Source organism: Diospyros lotus, chromosome 12 (assembly GCF_014633365.1).
Source record: "Diospyros lotus cultivar Yz01 chromosome 12, ASM1463336v1, whole genome shotgun sequence".
NCBI classification, from domain to species: Eukaryota; Viridiplantae; Streptophyta; class Magnoliopsida; order Ericales; family Ebenaceae; genus Diospyros; species Diospyros lotus.
This window is the reverse complement of record NC_068349.1, coordinates 19,189,787-19,205,024: the sequence shown is the minus strand read 5'-3', so window position 1 is coordinate 19,205,024 and position 15,238 is coordinate 19,189,787. Positions and strand designations below refer to the sequence as shown.

The 15,238-nt window shown below is 38.6% G+C and overlaps 1 protein-coding gene across 8 annotated transcripts in view; it reads right to left on the bottom strand.

Moving 5' to 3' along the window:
* The window catches only part of LOC127786643 (uncharacterized), a 109,918-nt gene extending 95,372 nt beyond the window's left edge, over positions 1–14,546 (bottom strand). For 6 of the 8 annotated variants that reach the window (XR_008020023.1, XR_008020024.1, XM_052314173.1 and 3 more), the window contains exon 1: positions 13,885–14,420. Coding sequence is in view for 6 of the 8 variants with exons in the window: in XM_052314173.1 (XP_052170133.1) it covers positions 13,885–13,987 (103 nt within the window). In the remaining 2 variants the exon portion in view is untranslated. The other 2 variants (XM_052314174.1, XM_052314175.1) reach the window with 2 other exon arrangements.
* Between the last annotated feature and the right edge of the window lie 692 nt (positions 14,547–15,238).

Sequence of the window (15,238 nt, the reverse complement as noted above, 5' to 3'; positions counted from 1 at the left end):
AGTGAGCAAAATATCATCAACATAAACCAAGATGAACAAGACATAAGTTGAAGTACGTTTAATGAACAACAAAGCATCAAAAGTAGCTCTAGAGAAACCCCAGCTCTATAAAGCAGTCCTTAGTTTAGTATACAAAGCTCGAGGAGCTTGCTTGAAACCATATATAGATTTTCTCAACTTACAAACATTTACAAACCCTTCAAGTTGAGTCATAAAGACTGCTTCTTGCATATCACCATTTAGAAAAGCGTTATTTACATCCACTTATTAAATATCCCATCCAAAAGTCACTACTAAAGAGAATAACACCTAAATAGTGAGAGCCTTAACAACTAGACTGAAAGTTTCAGCATAATCCACCCGTAGATTTTGAAGAAAACCCTTGGCCACCAACCTGGCCTTGTGTTTAAGAATAGTCCCATCAAGCTTATACTTGACCCGGAACACCCATTTACACCCAATTAAGTTCATATCCTTAGAAAAGGGAACAAGATCCCAAGTATGATTTTGCTGCAAAGATGAAACTTCCTCCTCCATGGCTTTAACCCATCGTGAGTCTAAAAGAGCCTCATGAACCGAATTAGGTTCAAGAGAGCAAACTAAAGCATGAGGAGAGGTAGGTACAAGATGCTTGGCTTTTGATCTAGTGACAATAGGATGAACAGAAGGTGCAAGTGCAGTTTTAGGTCTAGGTTAGTGAGGGTTAATAACAGGTGACTAAATCTCAGGACAAATAGTCACAAGTGGAGCAGATGAATTTTGGAATCTGATGAAGAAGATGTAGATAGGACAGGAGTTGAGGACTATGCTACTTGAGGAGGAGAAGAAAATGAGGTGAAAGAAGGAAGAGATTGAAATACTGAAGTAGATACCCCATTAGACACCCCACTAGAAGTTGACTTAGAAGAAGAAGACAATGCAATGAAGGAGAACAAACTAGGAAAGGGGAATTCATTCGGATTGAATTAAACATGTCTTGAAACATATATCTTCCCTGATAGATGAAGACACTTATAATTGGCTTGAGGAAATCTAGTGACTTAGCGAAGCAAGAAGCAATCGGTTGTATCTAGAAGCAATGCAAAGGCCGAATTTAGAGCAATGGCTCATGGATTTTGTGAAGGAATATGGCTGAAAAGACTACTCCAAGAGCTGAAAATAGATACGATAGAGCCAGTACATGTATTGTGTGATAACCAATCTGCCATCAGCATTACTAAAAATCTGGTTCATCATGACCGAACTAAACATGTGGAGATTGACAGACACTTTATCAAAGAAAAACTGGAAGAGGGAGTATTCAACCTGATCTACACTCCTACTAGTAACCAAGTGGCTAACATTCTCACTAAAGCTCTATCAAGAAGAATATTCGATGAATTGAGTTGCAAGCTTGGCTTGAATAACATATTCAGCCCGACTTGAGGGAGAGTGTGGAAATCAAGGAGGTTCAGAAGTCATTAGGCAAGATATTAGGCAGCTTTGAAGCAAGGATAAGGGTAATCAAAAGCCGTGCAACGTGAATGGATAAGAAGTCGAATTTTTAGAAGAAGATAATACTATTTTTCTCATCTAGTTTTCTATTTAATTTCTATGTTTTAGAGCTAGACAATTTGTAGTTTAAAAAGCTTAAGATATGTTGTATATAGGATAGACTTCTACCTAAGATGGGTGTCTTCCATTCTACTATATATTTATTTCCTATGTTCTGTGAAGATTATTATTGAATTACAATACTCGATTTCTTCATGACATATAACCACCTCTATTGTTAACAAAATCACCATTTCGTGATGAGTGTGAAGCGACATTTACATTCGTTGAAGGAGACAGAATCGAGTCAAAATTAGTTGAAAGTGATAACAAATTTTTGGATGTTAGTCTCTGTTCATGCATTAATAACAGATATTGCACCTTCTCTAAGTCAATTTCATCCATTTGGTATGTAATCAAACTCACTAGTGTCTCATAGTCATGATCAAGACCATTTAAAATAGCAAGCAGCAATTCCTTATCATTTAGAGGCTCTCCCATAGCTGCTATAGAATGATCCATCGTTTTAATCCTTAGAATGTAATCATTCACAAATGAAGAATCTTTCTTTATAGACCGTAATTGTTGCTTTAACTAAAATGATTTAGCAATCGTTTGACGCGAGTAAAGGCTTCCTAAAGAAATCCATATCTCGACAGATGATTCACAGTGAATCACTTGTGCAATAACCTCTTTATCAATAGTGGAGAACAGCCATCCAAGCAACAATTGGTCTGATCTGATCCAATTCAAGTTGGTAGCTTCACAGGTTGTTGGATCTGACGGGTACTTCGGTGGAGGTGGTGATTTATTGAGAAAAGACAGAGAGTCACAAAAATCTGTGCTTTCCAGAAAATGTCCTTAGCCACCGCAGAAAAGTCTGACTGTGAGGCTAGAAAGAAAAAGGAGGTGCAAGGTGATGAGGAGGAAGGACTACAATCTGAATTGAATGCCATTGAGATAGAGCTACAACTCTAATACCATGTAACAAAACCCTAGGGAACAAACAGAGAACATGAGAGGAAGAAGAAGAAATACCTCTCAGGAATTTTAATAAATCAGAGAACAAAGTATGAATTACACAAAATTAAAATCAAATGAGGAAACGTTGCTATTTATATAATAGTTATCTTATAGAAGACTCCTTATAACTGTCTAACTATAATAAAACAACAATAGCAGCAACATAACATTAAAGATACAATAAGAAGCCTGTTATGCTTTCACAACTGCACGGGTGAACTTGAAGGGGACAAGTATTGGGGTTACGTTTGGACCTCCTAAGACTAATACTAATATGGTTAAGGGAACCACAATGGAGCAGAGGAGGCACCTAGGACTCTGCTACAAATGTGGTGATCAGTACAGCCCAGGTCATCAATACAAGAGACAGTTGTTGAAGATGGAAGGAATGGAAGAAGAAAAAGAAAAGGAGGTTGTCAGGGAAGTCATTGATCCAATAAAGGAAGTAGGAGTGGAAGATGAGGGAGGGAAAATCTCTTTTCATGCTTTGAAGGGAGGGCTTGCAAGAAAAATCATCAAGGTTAAAGGGCAATCAAGATGGAGGAGGCTGATGGTCTTAATAGATAGTGGTAGCACCAATAGCTTCTTAAATGAAGCTACGACCACTGATCTAAAGTGTAAGTTGACAGCCACAACCAGTGTTCTAAAACGCACTAATCGGGCGCCCGATTGGGGCCTAGCGCCTAGGGCGTCTAGGCGAGGACTAGAAAAACTTTTTTTTTTTTTTAATATTTTGATGTTATTTTTAAGTAAATTAAAGTTGAAACAACAAGTGAAATAATGAAATTAAGCTTGAGAAAATAAATTGTTGTTTGCCAAGAGCCAACAACAACAACCAGAAGCAACAAGAAGTTGTTATAAATATTAAATAACATTAACAAATATTAAAATATAAATAACATTTAATTTGTTTGCTACAAATATTAAAATATTTAAAACATTAATAAATATTCAAACAACAAATTCACACATTAACAAATATTAACATAAATAACAAAAAGAAAAGAAGCAACAGCAAGCAGCAGCAACGCTTGCTGCTTGCTTATTGCTTACCGCAGGGTGAGAAGTGAGGAAGACGAGAGAGAGAGAGAGCTGGAAAGCAGAGTGGAATGAAGGTCGACAGCAAGTCCACCGTTCATGACAGTCGGCGGCGAGGTGAGACAAGAAGGCTAACAAAAATGGAAAGCGGCGATGGCGACTCCGCAAGAGACGGCAGCAACGTGCGACGAGAGAGGCTGAGACAGAAAGGGCAAGCAGCGACAGCGACTTGGCAAAAGACAGTCGGCGGCAGTGTGCAAGAGAGAGAAGGGGAAATCGACGAGAGAGATAAGAGGTAAGGGGAAACAAAAACCCTAATCGGCCAGGCAGTTCACCCGGCTAGGCGGTCGCCTTGGCCGACTAGGCGCCGCCCGGTACCGATTAGCCAGGCCAGCGCCTAAGGGGGCCGATTAGGCCATATTCACGGCGGCCAGTGTTCGCCTAGCGCCTCGGCGCCGCCTAAGCGGCCGCCCAGGCCAAGTTTTAGAACACTGGCCACAACACCCCTATTAGTTATAGTGGTAAATGAGAATCGCATGTATAGCCACTATAAATGTGTTGATTTCAAATGGCTCATGGGTGTCATGAAACAAGAGGAAGGCTGGAAGTATGAGAAATTTTGTTGCGGATATTAAGTATAGATTAGCTATTTTCTTTCCATTATTAATTAGACTTTTCCATTTCCAACTGGTAGTTTGTTAAAGGGGCTAGAATAGGACAAAAGAATCTGTTAGAAGAGAGAAGATCTATTGTGGCAGCACCTATGGGTCCTATAAATACTATGTCAGTCTCCTGGAAGAGAAGCAATCAATTAACCAATTTCAGATTCCCATTTCCTGTATCCTCTCTCTCCAATTCTCTCTCTCCCTTCTCTCTCTTTCTTCCTATCCAAACCTCCCTCCTTTCTCACGGTTCTCTAGCGTCTGCTTCCAATTCACACCGAGTTGGAAGTTCGGTTGTGGTCACAGCGCAATTGTGACAATGGGCAAGAGTTTTCAATGGACCTAAGGGTCTTGGAGCTAGGTGGATGTGACATCGTATTGGGGGTTGACTAGATGAGGACAGTTAGTCCTCTAACATTTGATTTCAATAAATTGGAGGTCACAATTGATATTGCCGAGAGGAAACTAACATTGGTGGGAAGCCTAGAGACAAGAGAATGCAAGTTGATCTCGAGGAAAAAGCTACAAAAAATGTTGAAGAAGAGGAAAGTCCAGATCTCCGAACTATTCTCCATTCAAGTTATGGAGGTAGAAGAAGAAGAATGCATTGAAGGGGGGATGCAGAGAAAGAGGAGACAGAAGCAAAGTTGCCCCACAACGAGGTAACCAACCTAGACACACTCAACTTACTTTTGATTGAATTTAAGGATTTGTTTGCTGAGCCTACCTCATTACCACCTACCCGAGCCTTGGACCACTCCATTCCCCTCAAACCTAACTCTGAACCAATGAATACACGACCTTACCGATATCCACAATACAAAAGTCTAAAATTGAAAGGCAAGTCAAACAAATGCTACCCTCTTCTATTATATAGCCCAACCAAAGTCCCTTTGCCTCACCAGTTCTTTTGCTCAAGAAAAATGATGGTACCTAGAGGTTCTATATAGACTACCGCTAGTTAAACACTCTCACCATCAAAAACAAGTTTCCAATTCCTATCATAGAAGATCTAATGGATGACCGACATGGAGCAACTATCTTTTCCAAACTAGACTTGAGATCAGGGTACCATCATATTAGAATGCACCCTAATGACATTCCTAAAACAGCTTTTCATACCCATCAAGGCCTATATGAATTCCTTGTTATGCCTTTTGCACTTACTAATGCCCCTGCCACTTTTCAAGCCTTGATAAACCAATTGTTTGCACCCAACCTAAGAAAAATCATCTTAGTATTTTTTTATGGCATACTCATCTATAGCCCAATCCTAACACTACAGCTAACCCACTTAAGGATAGCTTTTGAAATCCTTAAAGTCAATCAATTGTCTATAAAAACATCTAAGTGTTTGTTTGCTAAGAAGGAAGTAGAGTATCTAGGGCATGTGATATCTGGGGAGGGGGTCAGCATAGATTCAAAGAAAATTTCAGCCATGACAGAATGGCCAAGACCTACAACTGCGAGGGAGTTAAGGGGCTTTCTTGGATTGACTGACTATTATAGGAGATTTGTTTCCCATTATGGAATTATCAGTAAACTCGTGACAAGGTTGTTGAAGAAAGATAGATTCCAATGGAATTCAGAAGCAGAAGTTGCCTTTACAACCCTTAAGGAGGCCATGACACAAACCCTAGTCCTTGCCCTACCGGATTTCTTAAAGACTTTTGTGGTGAAAACTGATGCTTGTGAAGTGGTTGTAGGTGCAATGCTCATGCAAGAAGGGAGACCATTAGCATACCTTAGCCAGGCCTTAGCCCCTAGACACTTGGGACTACGTGTGTATGATAAAGAACTTTTAGCAATATTGGTGGTGGTGGATAAGTGGAGGCACTATTTGGAGGGCATCCATTTTATCATCAAGACTGATCATGAGAGCTTGAGCTATTTGTTGCAGCAAAAAGTCCACACCCAATTGCAGAGAAAAGGGGTATCCAAACTACTCAGAATGGACTACACAATCCATTTCAGACAAGGAAAGGAGAACAAAGTGGCTAATGCACTCTCTAAAAGAGAAGGGGAGGTTTGTTGTAGTGCAATCATAGCTATAGTACTCAATTGGGTGAAGGAGATCACAAAAAGTTATGAGCAGATTGAATGGATTAAGGAATTACAAGGGCAATTGGCTGTAGAGCCAAATGGAAATCGAGGGTATTCACTTTCCAATGATTTGATACGTTACAAAGGCAGGATAGTGGTGGGTAATGACTCGAGGCTAAAGGAGAGGATTTTGCAGCCCCTCCATGACTCCCTTTTGGGGGGACATTCAAGAATCAGGGCTACCTACCATAAGGTAAGTCAACTTTTCTTTTGGCCAGGGCAAAAGAAAGAGGTGGTGTCCTTTGTGCTGGCTTGTCCTACTTGCCAGAGATGCAAACATGAGCACGTGGCACTTCCGAGGTTAATCCAACCCCTTGCCATTCCGAAGCAAGCTTGGGAAGGAATATCAATGGATTTTGTAGAAGGGCTACCTAAATCAGAAGGTAAGGATGTGATTTTGGTGACTGTGGACCGTTTAACCAAATTTGCCTACTTTATAAGTCTGACTCATCCCTACACAGCCCAAGAGATCGCTAGACAATTCATGGACTCAGTAGTCAAGGTACATGAGGTTCCAAAATCGATAGTGTCTGATAAAGATAAGATTTTCACCAGCAATTTCTTGCAGGAACTATTTAAAGGATTGGGAGTTGGTTTACATATGTCTACAACCTATCACCCTCAAACGGATGGGCAAAAAGAAAGGATAAACCAAATACTTATAGGCTCACTTACAATGCATCTATTTTGCCAAACCTAAAAGTTGGAACTGATGGCTATCTATGACACAATGGTGGTACAATACAAGCTACCATAATGCTCTAAAAAAGTCCCCTTTTGAGGCACTATTCAAGTACAAGGCCCCTATTCTACTAGCCCTGATGAATGCCCCCACAGTTGTGTCTATAATGAAAGACTATCTACAACAACATCAGAGTATGATACAATTGCTGAAGAAGGAGCTTACTACAGCTCAAAACAAAATGAAGCAGGTAGCTGACAAGAGGAGAAATGACAGGGAGTTCAGTGTGGGGGACAAGGTGTACCTTAAAGTCAAGAGGTTTCTCTAGCATTCTTTCTCATCAACTTCAGTTTCTAAATTAAGCCCTAAATATTTTGGGCCATATACTATACTTTCTAAGGTGGGCAAGGTCGCCTATAGGCTACAATTGCCAGAGGGAACCCCACTCATTCGGTGTTCCACGTGTCTGCTAAAAAAGGCAATAGAGCCTACAGCCACTACAAGTCCAAACTTGCCTATAGCAGATGAAGACGGGGGGAGGTGACTATGGAGCCCAAGGCCATTGTGGACCGAAGGATTACTTATAAGGAAGCACTGCCACTGACGGAGTTATTGGTCCAATGGAGCCACCTACACCCAGATAATACTACTTGGGAGTATCTACCATATTTGCTGAAGAAGCAGCATCCCCGAGCAGCTCATCAATTGTAATTAGTAGAAAGGGGGTAAGGCTCTAATTAGCCTAACACATGTAATAAACAATTGTTGTACCTAGCAATTAAAGTTGTAGCTACTTGTACACTTTCGATTACAACTTAAGGCAGCCAATAAAAGGGAATCTGACACCGGAGGATGGGAATTATGAAATCAAACAGAACATAATTCTTTCCCTCCAAATTCTTTCCCTCCTATTCTCTCTCTCAATTTTCCCTCATCCTTTCAAATTCTCTCTCTTTCTCAATTCAAATTCCTATGGCTACTATAATTCCAGAATTATATAAGTCTCAGATTCGAGACTTATCAGAGACATTCGCCCCAGTGGCTAAGCTAAATACCATACGAGTACTACTTTCCCTATCTGCAAATTTGGATTGGCCTATAACACCCCGCTCTAACAAAGCGTGTTATTAATCCAAGAATTCGGGAATATATTTTTTTTTCCCCACACATACACTCATCTCGATACACAAATCAATTCCCAATAATCTCGTCGTACCTTCTCAGCATATCAAACTTAAAATCAATAAGCTAAGACAGGCAATATCATCATAAATGCGGAAATAAGATCGAAACCTCAAATGACATAACCGTAACACTTCATTTATAACCAAGTAACTAGATCGATGTTCAACTAAACATAGTTAAAATACATAGAGATCATTAAAACATAGAGATCATTAAAACATAATACATAGAGATCCATCTTTCATTACTAACAACTAAATACCTTAAACATAGTTAAAATACATCGTAAAGGTCACCTACATAACCAACGACTATATATCGACAATCACTTTTCCTTTAGCACTGCTGCTTTCACCTGAAACGTTTGAATATTTCAGGAACAAAGTCCAAATTAGATGTTGAATCATCTAAATGAGAGTTCAAAAATATTTTCATGAATATATGCAAGACCATGAAACAAACTGACATATCTCGACATGTCCCAACCCAAGAGAATCCCATAGCACTTAACCCATACCATGGAGAAAGAGCAATCTCTCTAAAGGCAACATAACTACATCGATACATTGGCACAACACCATCCTAGCTTAAGAGGGTAACATCAACGCCTCTCCCTGAGACAATGGAAAACCATCGCTACCACTTCCAGCACGAAAAAGTCAACATCAACACAGGAACCCGGGGAATCACCCCACTATCGTGTCAGGGATTACATTTCCACTCAAAAGCATTTCAAATCACGTCAACACTAACACTAGCCACAAGCAGATCAACACAAACCCTGGGAATCCGAATCCACATCCACCTCAAAAACAATGCTATCACTCAAAAGAACCTGAGGTGGTGTCCACTCTCAACTCCACCACTTAAGCCGATCTAAGGTGGTGTCTACTCTCAACCCTGCCACTTGTGAACCCGCCAGGGTGGTGTTAACTCTCAGCCCCCGCCACAAGTGGGCATTAATCCTTAGCCCGTTTCCTTAGTGTTATCACTCAAATGCTACAACTTAGGTTGACATCCCACATCCCACATGGACAAACAGACACCCTAGTGTAACTTCCCTAGCAAACCTGCCCGGCACGGAACCCCAGGTAGTCATCTCGACAAGCACAACCGGCACAGGATATCCCTGTACATTATTCCGACAAACACCCTTGGGGAATTACAGCTACATTATCAGGGTAACATCCCACATGGACAACACATAAACATGCTAATGCCGCATACCATGATTCGATGCATTATATAAAACAACATTTCCATGCACATAATTTAATACACAAAATTCAATGCACATGCATAAAACATTTTGAAACGAATCTCCCACATGAAACCAACCATCCTTAGGTTAAATCATTCACAGGCAACAAAACCATTTGCATGAAATCATATCAAGTTTGGGGTCAAAACACCCACATTAAACCAAGTTTTAGGATAGAACCACTCACAACAAAATCAGTTTCAGGATAGAACCACTCACCTAGAATGTATCTCAGAACACCTCGATTCTCGTGCCCAACCTCAATTACCGTGTCAGCCCTCAAATAATCGTACTATTATTCAACTTCGAGTCTCAACGATCTCTAGACATCATATTTATTCAAAAGAATATCAACATAAATTTTTCCACAATTTTCTTATAATTTCTTCTATTTTCTTCCTATTTTTCCCTCGATAATTCCAGAATAAATACCTACTCAAACATTTTTTCAAATTTTTCAATACCATAATTCATAAAATAATTTTTCAAAAATAATAAAAAAATTCAAAAAATACCAATGACTCGCGCCCTACGCGTGTCTGCGAGTGAAGACTAGCGTGTGCACCTCACGCACCGGTCGTCTTTTCCGACTCCGATCACCGGTGATTACTCTGATACCCGATCTAATCCCACTCCCTTGAAGTACTCTTCAAGTCGATCCTAGGGGTAAACTCCTTGGCTTGAAAACACCACCGGAAGCACTCCAAATGGCCGGTTACAGGTCTGGCTCCAGCGAGATTAGCGATTTTCCAGCCACCTCTCGAAACCCCCTTAAACCGACACCAAAACGCTTCAAACTCTCCATAAATGATCCTTGCCACTTCAAGAACAAAACCCCTCTATCCAATCCCTCTAAAACACTCCAAAACACAAGAAATTTGATGCCTCAAACCTTCGAAACCCTCGGCCTATTTATAGGCGAAAACTGACCTCTCTTCGACCAAGCTTGGTCCCCAAGCTTCGGCCTAGGCCTTGTTGGCCCTAGGCAGTCTCCACCAGCCCAGATATAGCCGAAATCAGTGATGGGAAAGGCGGCCACTGTCCATGGCAGTGTTCACACTATAAGTTCTTGAAATTACACTTCCATCCCCCACCAATTTCAAAATTGCATTTAGGCCCTCATTTCAAGTCCTCAAGCTTTGATACTTTACCATTTGAACCCCCAAATTCCAAGCTTCTCATTTGGCAAAACAAATTTGGGAAAATCTCATTTTCAACCCCTTTCAACTAGAATTAAAAATGACACTTTTAGCCCGAATGCATGATTTGATCGTGAATCCTTTTGTTTCGACCTGAAACCACTTCAGAGTTGTTCTACTCGCAAAATTAAAGTCTCCTTATGGTTCCGTTGATTATTCGGAAGTCTCCTACAACCATTCGATTTTTAAGCCTGAATCATAGTTATACCGAAAACTGTTTCTGATCCAATTTCTTTCGATATCATAAATCTTGCCTTAAAATGCTCGTCAACACCATATCATTTTCCTTAGATATCTAGGCTCCAGGGCATTCCTTGCAATTGATTCAGTCTGTGAGAAATCACACTATAGCCCTAATCTTCTGAAGATTTCACTTACGCCCTAATGGAAATTACACTTAAGTCCTTTAGAATTTCTCGGGTGTTACATGGCCTCTCTATCAATTAGATGTGAAGAATGCATTCCTAAATGGAGACCTAAAAGAAGACGTTTACAGGGACATTCCTCCTGGATTCGAAACTATCATCACAAAAAACACAGTATGTAGACTAAAGAGATCACTTTATAGACTCAACAGTCTCCTAGAGCCTGGTTCGAAAGATTCACAAAGGCAGTCACGAAGCATAACTATGGTCAATGCCAAGTAAATCACACCCTCTTTGTCAAACATTCCTCATGAGGTAAAATTTCTATTCTCATTGTCTATGTAGATGATATCACTGTCGCAAGAAATGATTTTTCTGAAATGAGATACCTCAAAGAAATTCTTGCAAAGGAGTTTGAGATTAAAGATTTGGGAAACCTAAGATATTTCTTAGGCATGGAAGTTGCAAGGTCAAAAGATGGGATTTCAATCTCCCAAAGGAAGTATATCTTAAATCTCCTAAATGAAACCGATATGTTGGGTTGCAAACCTGCAGACACTCCCATGGAATCTACTACAAAGTTAAACATTGGCAAAGAAAAAGTTTCAATTGATAAAGGGAGATATCAACGACTAGTGGGAAAACTTATATACATGTCACACACTAGACCAGATATAAGTTTTTCTGTTAGTATTGTGAGTCAATTCATGAATGATCCTAAAGAAGAACACATGGAAGCAGTGTATCACATCCAAAGGTATAAAGTTAACTCCAGGCAAATGATTGATATTCAAGAAAGCAGCAAGCAAAGAGGTGGAAGTATATAGTGATGCAGATTGTGCTGGCTCAATTATTGACAAGAGGTCAATCTCTGGATATTGTTCATTTGTGTGCGAAAATCTGATCACTTAGCGCAACAAAAAACAATCTGTGGTCTCTAGAATCAATGCTGAGGCTGAGTTTAGAACTATGACTCAAGGATTTTGTGAAGGAATATGGCTGAGAAGATTACTACAAGACTTAAAAATGAATGTTGCTAGACCAATGAAGGTATTGTGTGACAATCAATCTGCTATCAGCATTGCTAAAAATCCAGTTCATCACGACTGAACAAAACATGTGAAAATTGACAAGCATTTCATGAAGGAGAAGTTGGAAGAAGTGGTCTTTCAGCTTATCTATACTCCTACCAACAATCAAGTTACAAATATTCTCACTAAAGCCCTGCTAAGGAAAATATTTGAAGATTTGAGCTACAAGCTTGGTTTGAACAACATATGCAGCCCAACTTGAGGGGGAGTGCAGAGATTTCGAGAATATTAGCCAACTAATTATCTGTTTCCTATTTTCTTACTCTCCTTTGCTGTAAAGTCAACCTATTTCCTAGTTTGAGCAGAGATAATAAATCTTTCTCTCTCTCACAGCTAGCCTTAGCTTTCCTAAGTAGTGTAGATATAATTTCCTAATTGTAGTGCATATACTAGGAAACCAGAAAGATGTATGCTGTATATATATTCTGTTCACCATGATGAATAAAAAAACAGTTCTTCTCTCTAAAATTTTCTGCAGTTTTCATAAGATCTGAGAAGAGAAATTGTTGAGCATGAAGAACTGAGTGTAGCCTTAAGCATTCATAGGAGAGGAATGATCAAAGCTGAAGTGGGTGCATAATAAGCATAGCCCAGAAGGTTAATGTCAAAGGGGTGTGTCTGTTCATTGAATCAGGAAAACGAGGCGTATCTATACTGTATATTGTCAGGAGAGTTTAATAAAGCATTGTTCATCTGATGGTGGCAGTAATATAGAGGCAATTTTTGTATAATGATGCAATAATTGTGGCTCTAACAGGTGACTATGATATTGGTATACATAGAGCAGTTTGTTTTTTCTTTGGTGGCTCTCGAGTTCATTGTTGTATCTACTCAGTACAGATAAAACTTGACAGCAAAAGGTTCACATTTGACTATGGTGGATTTGATGGTTAAACTGTCTATATGCATATGCACATCTACATCATTTCAAAATTGAATTTTGGTGAATGATGGTTCAATTGTGTGTGCTACACAACTTCAGTGTCTCATAAGGAGTGTGCACGTAATTTCATGCATATTACTTCTTTGTTGATGTAGACTCTGTTTTGTTTTAAGAATTGGTTCAGGCTACCATAGTGATGGGAGCATTCAGGGAAATAAGGATGAATTTAGAAGAACAGGAAAAAATGACTTTATTATCAACTACGTAATAATGAATAAGGGTAAAGTGGTAATTACCCAAGAAACTTTTAACGGTGGTGTGTAATATAATTAATCAAAACTGAAAAGAGTGGGCACAAAGCAAATATATTTGAAACATGATCCAGGTAATTTACCCAAATTATATACCAAAGGGGAAGCCCAAATTCCAACCAGGGGCAACCAGACCAGTAGCTAGCATTTCCGAGGTCATTAGAGTATGAAAATTGTTAGTTCCAATACTTCTGCTTGCAAAAAATACATTCCAGCATTCCCTAGTCCCAATTAGTTTTTTTTTACTTTTTTACTTTTTCAAGTGCTAGTTAATTTTATTCCAGGGCCTGACCATTTTACCATTTGCGTCGACATATGAAAATAATAGATCTTAGGTGTTCAAAAAGACCTCGCCATATGAACTTTTGAAATATTCTCAGTTTCAATAATATATCTTATCACCCTGTTAGTATCTATTCCTGCCTCATTAATGCATAAGATCATTTCTATTACGTCAAGGACTAAGATCAATAACCAATACCACCAACGCATATGAAGTACAAAAGGCTGAATCAGAAGTAAAAGAGAACAAACAGTTGACTAGTTACCCGGCGCAATGAGAAGACGAGCTTCATCAAAACCTTCCCACCATGCCATTGAAGCTTTAAGGAAATACCAATAATCAAGAAAATTGTTAGCTTCAATATTCATTCCGCAAAAGGCTAAAACCAACTTCAAAAGTTTGTTGGGCAACCAAATATATTTCAGTTTTCCCCGTTATCAGACACTTGCAGTACCCGTCTATAAAAACAAAATGCCTGTCTAAGAATTGCATTGCAAGTCTCAAAAGAATTTCAAAACTAATAGAAAAATAAAAACAATCCGTAAAGACTTTTTTGTTCATGAACTTCAAAACCCAGAACTTTCAATTTGTTTTAGAATAAACTATATTAATGGTCGGCGAAAGGGAGAAAAGGCTTTAGGTTAGGGTTTCAATAAGCAAGGAGTGAATGGGGTTAGGGCTTTAGGGAGCAGAGGGTTTAACATTTCACCGAGAAAACTCACGATCAACAACTAGAAATGGGTGAAGATCCTTGGTGCTCGATTAAGAGAACGAAGATGGGGAAGAAGAGGGAGAGAACGAACAAACCTGTACCGTACCCCACTTACGAGACCACAACCATCTGTCAAATAAGAATGGGAGAATGAGAGAGGGACAGACACCAGGACAGAAAATCAAAGCCGTCGAGAGCGAGATAGAGAGCGAGCGTCCAAACTGTAGAAAAATTTTATTTTATTTTTGGTGTTATATTTGATTTGAGTAGGAAAACAATGAAAATTAAAAAGATTATTTGATTTTGTTTTCAGTTGTTAAAATGAAAAGAAAATTTGAAAATTCTATTTGATTTTTAAATTTATATTTAATTTTTTCACATTAATGATGGAATTTATTTTTTTATTTTGTTAAAATAACAAAAATTGTGAAATATTCGAGTAGAAGATTATAAAAAAATTAAAAAAATTCAAATAAAGATATAAACTAACTCAAAATTCAAAAATATGAAAATTCCAAAAAAAATAACTAAGAAAAAGAAACCAACAAAATCAAATATATTCAAAAAAAATAAGAAAAATAGTGCCTTGTCCTTACTCGAATGCTCGATGGAGATAAAGGAGATAACAAAGATAGATGGTGACAGACAATAATTAATGATAAGAAAAATCAATAATGTTCTGTCAAATGATAAAGAAAGAGATTAAAAATATAACTAATTTTTTACCCAACAATGATAAAAAAAACAAAGAAGATGGATAAATTTTTAGTCAACGATAATAAAGATGTTTGATCTTGCCTAGCTTTGGATTTTCTATAGAGATGAAGATGAAGATGATGTAATGTTGAGTTTTTTTTTATTATTATTTATTTGGAGAGCAAAGTTTTCTAGTTGATTTAGACATAAA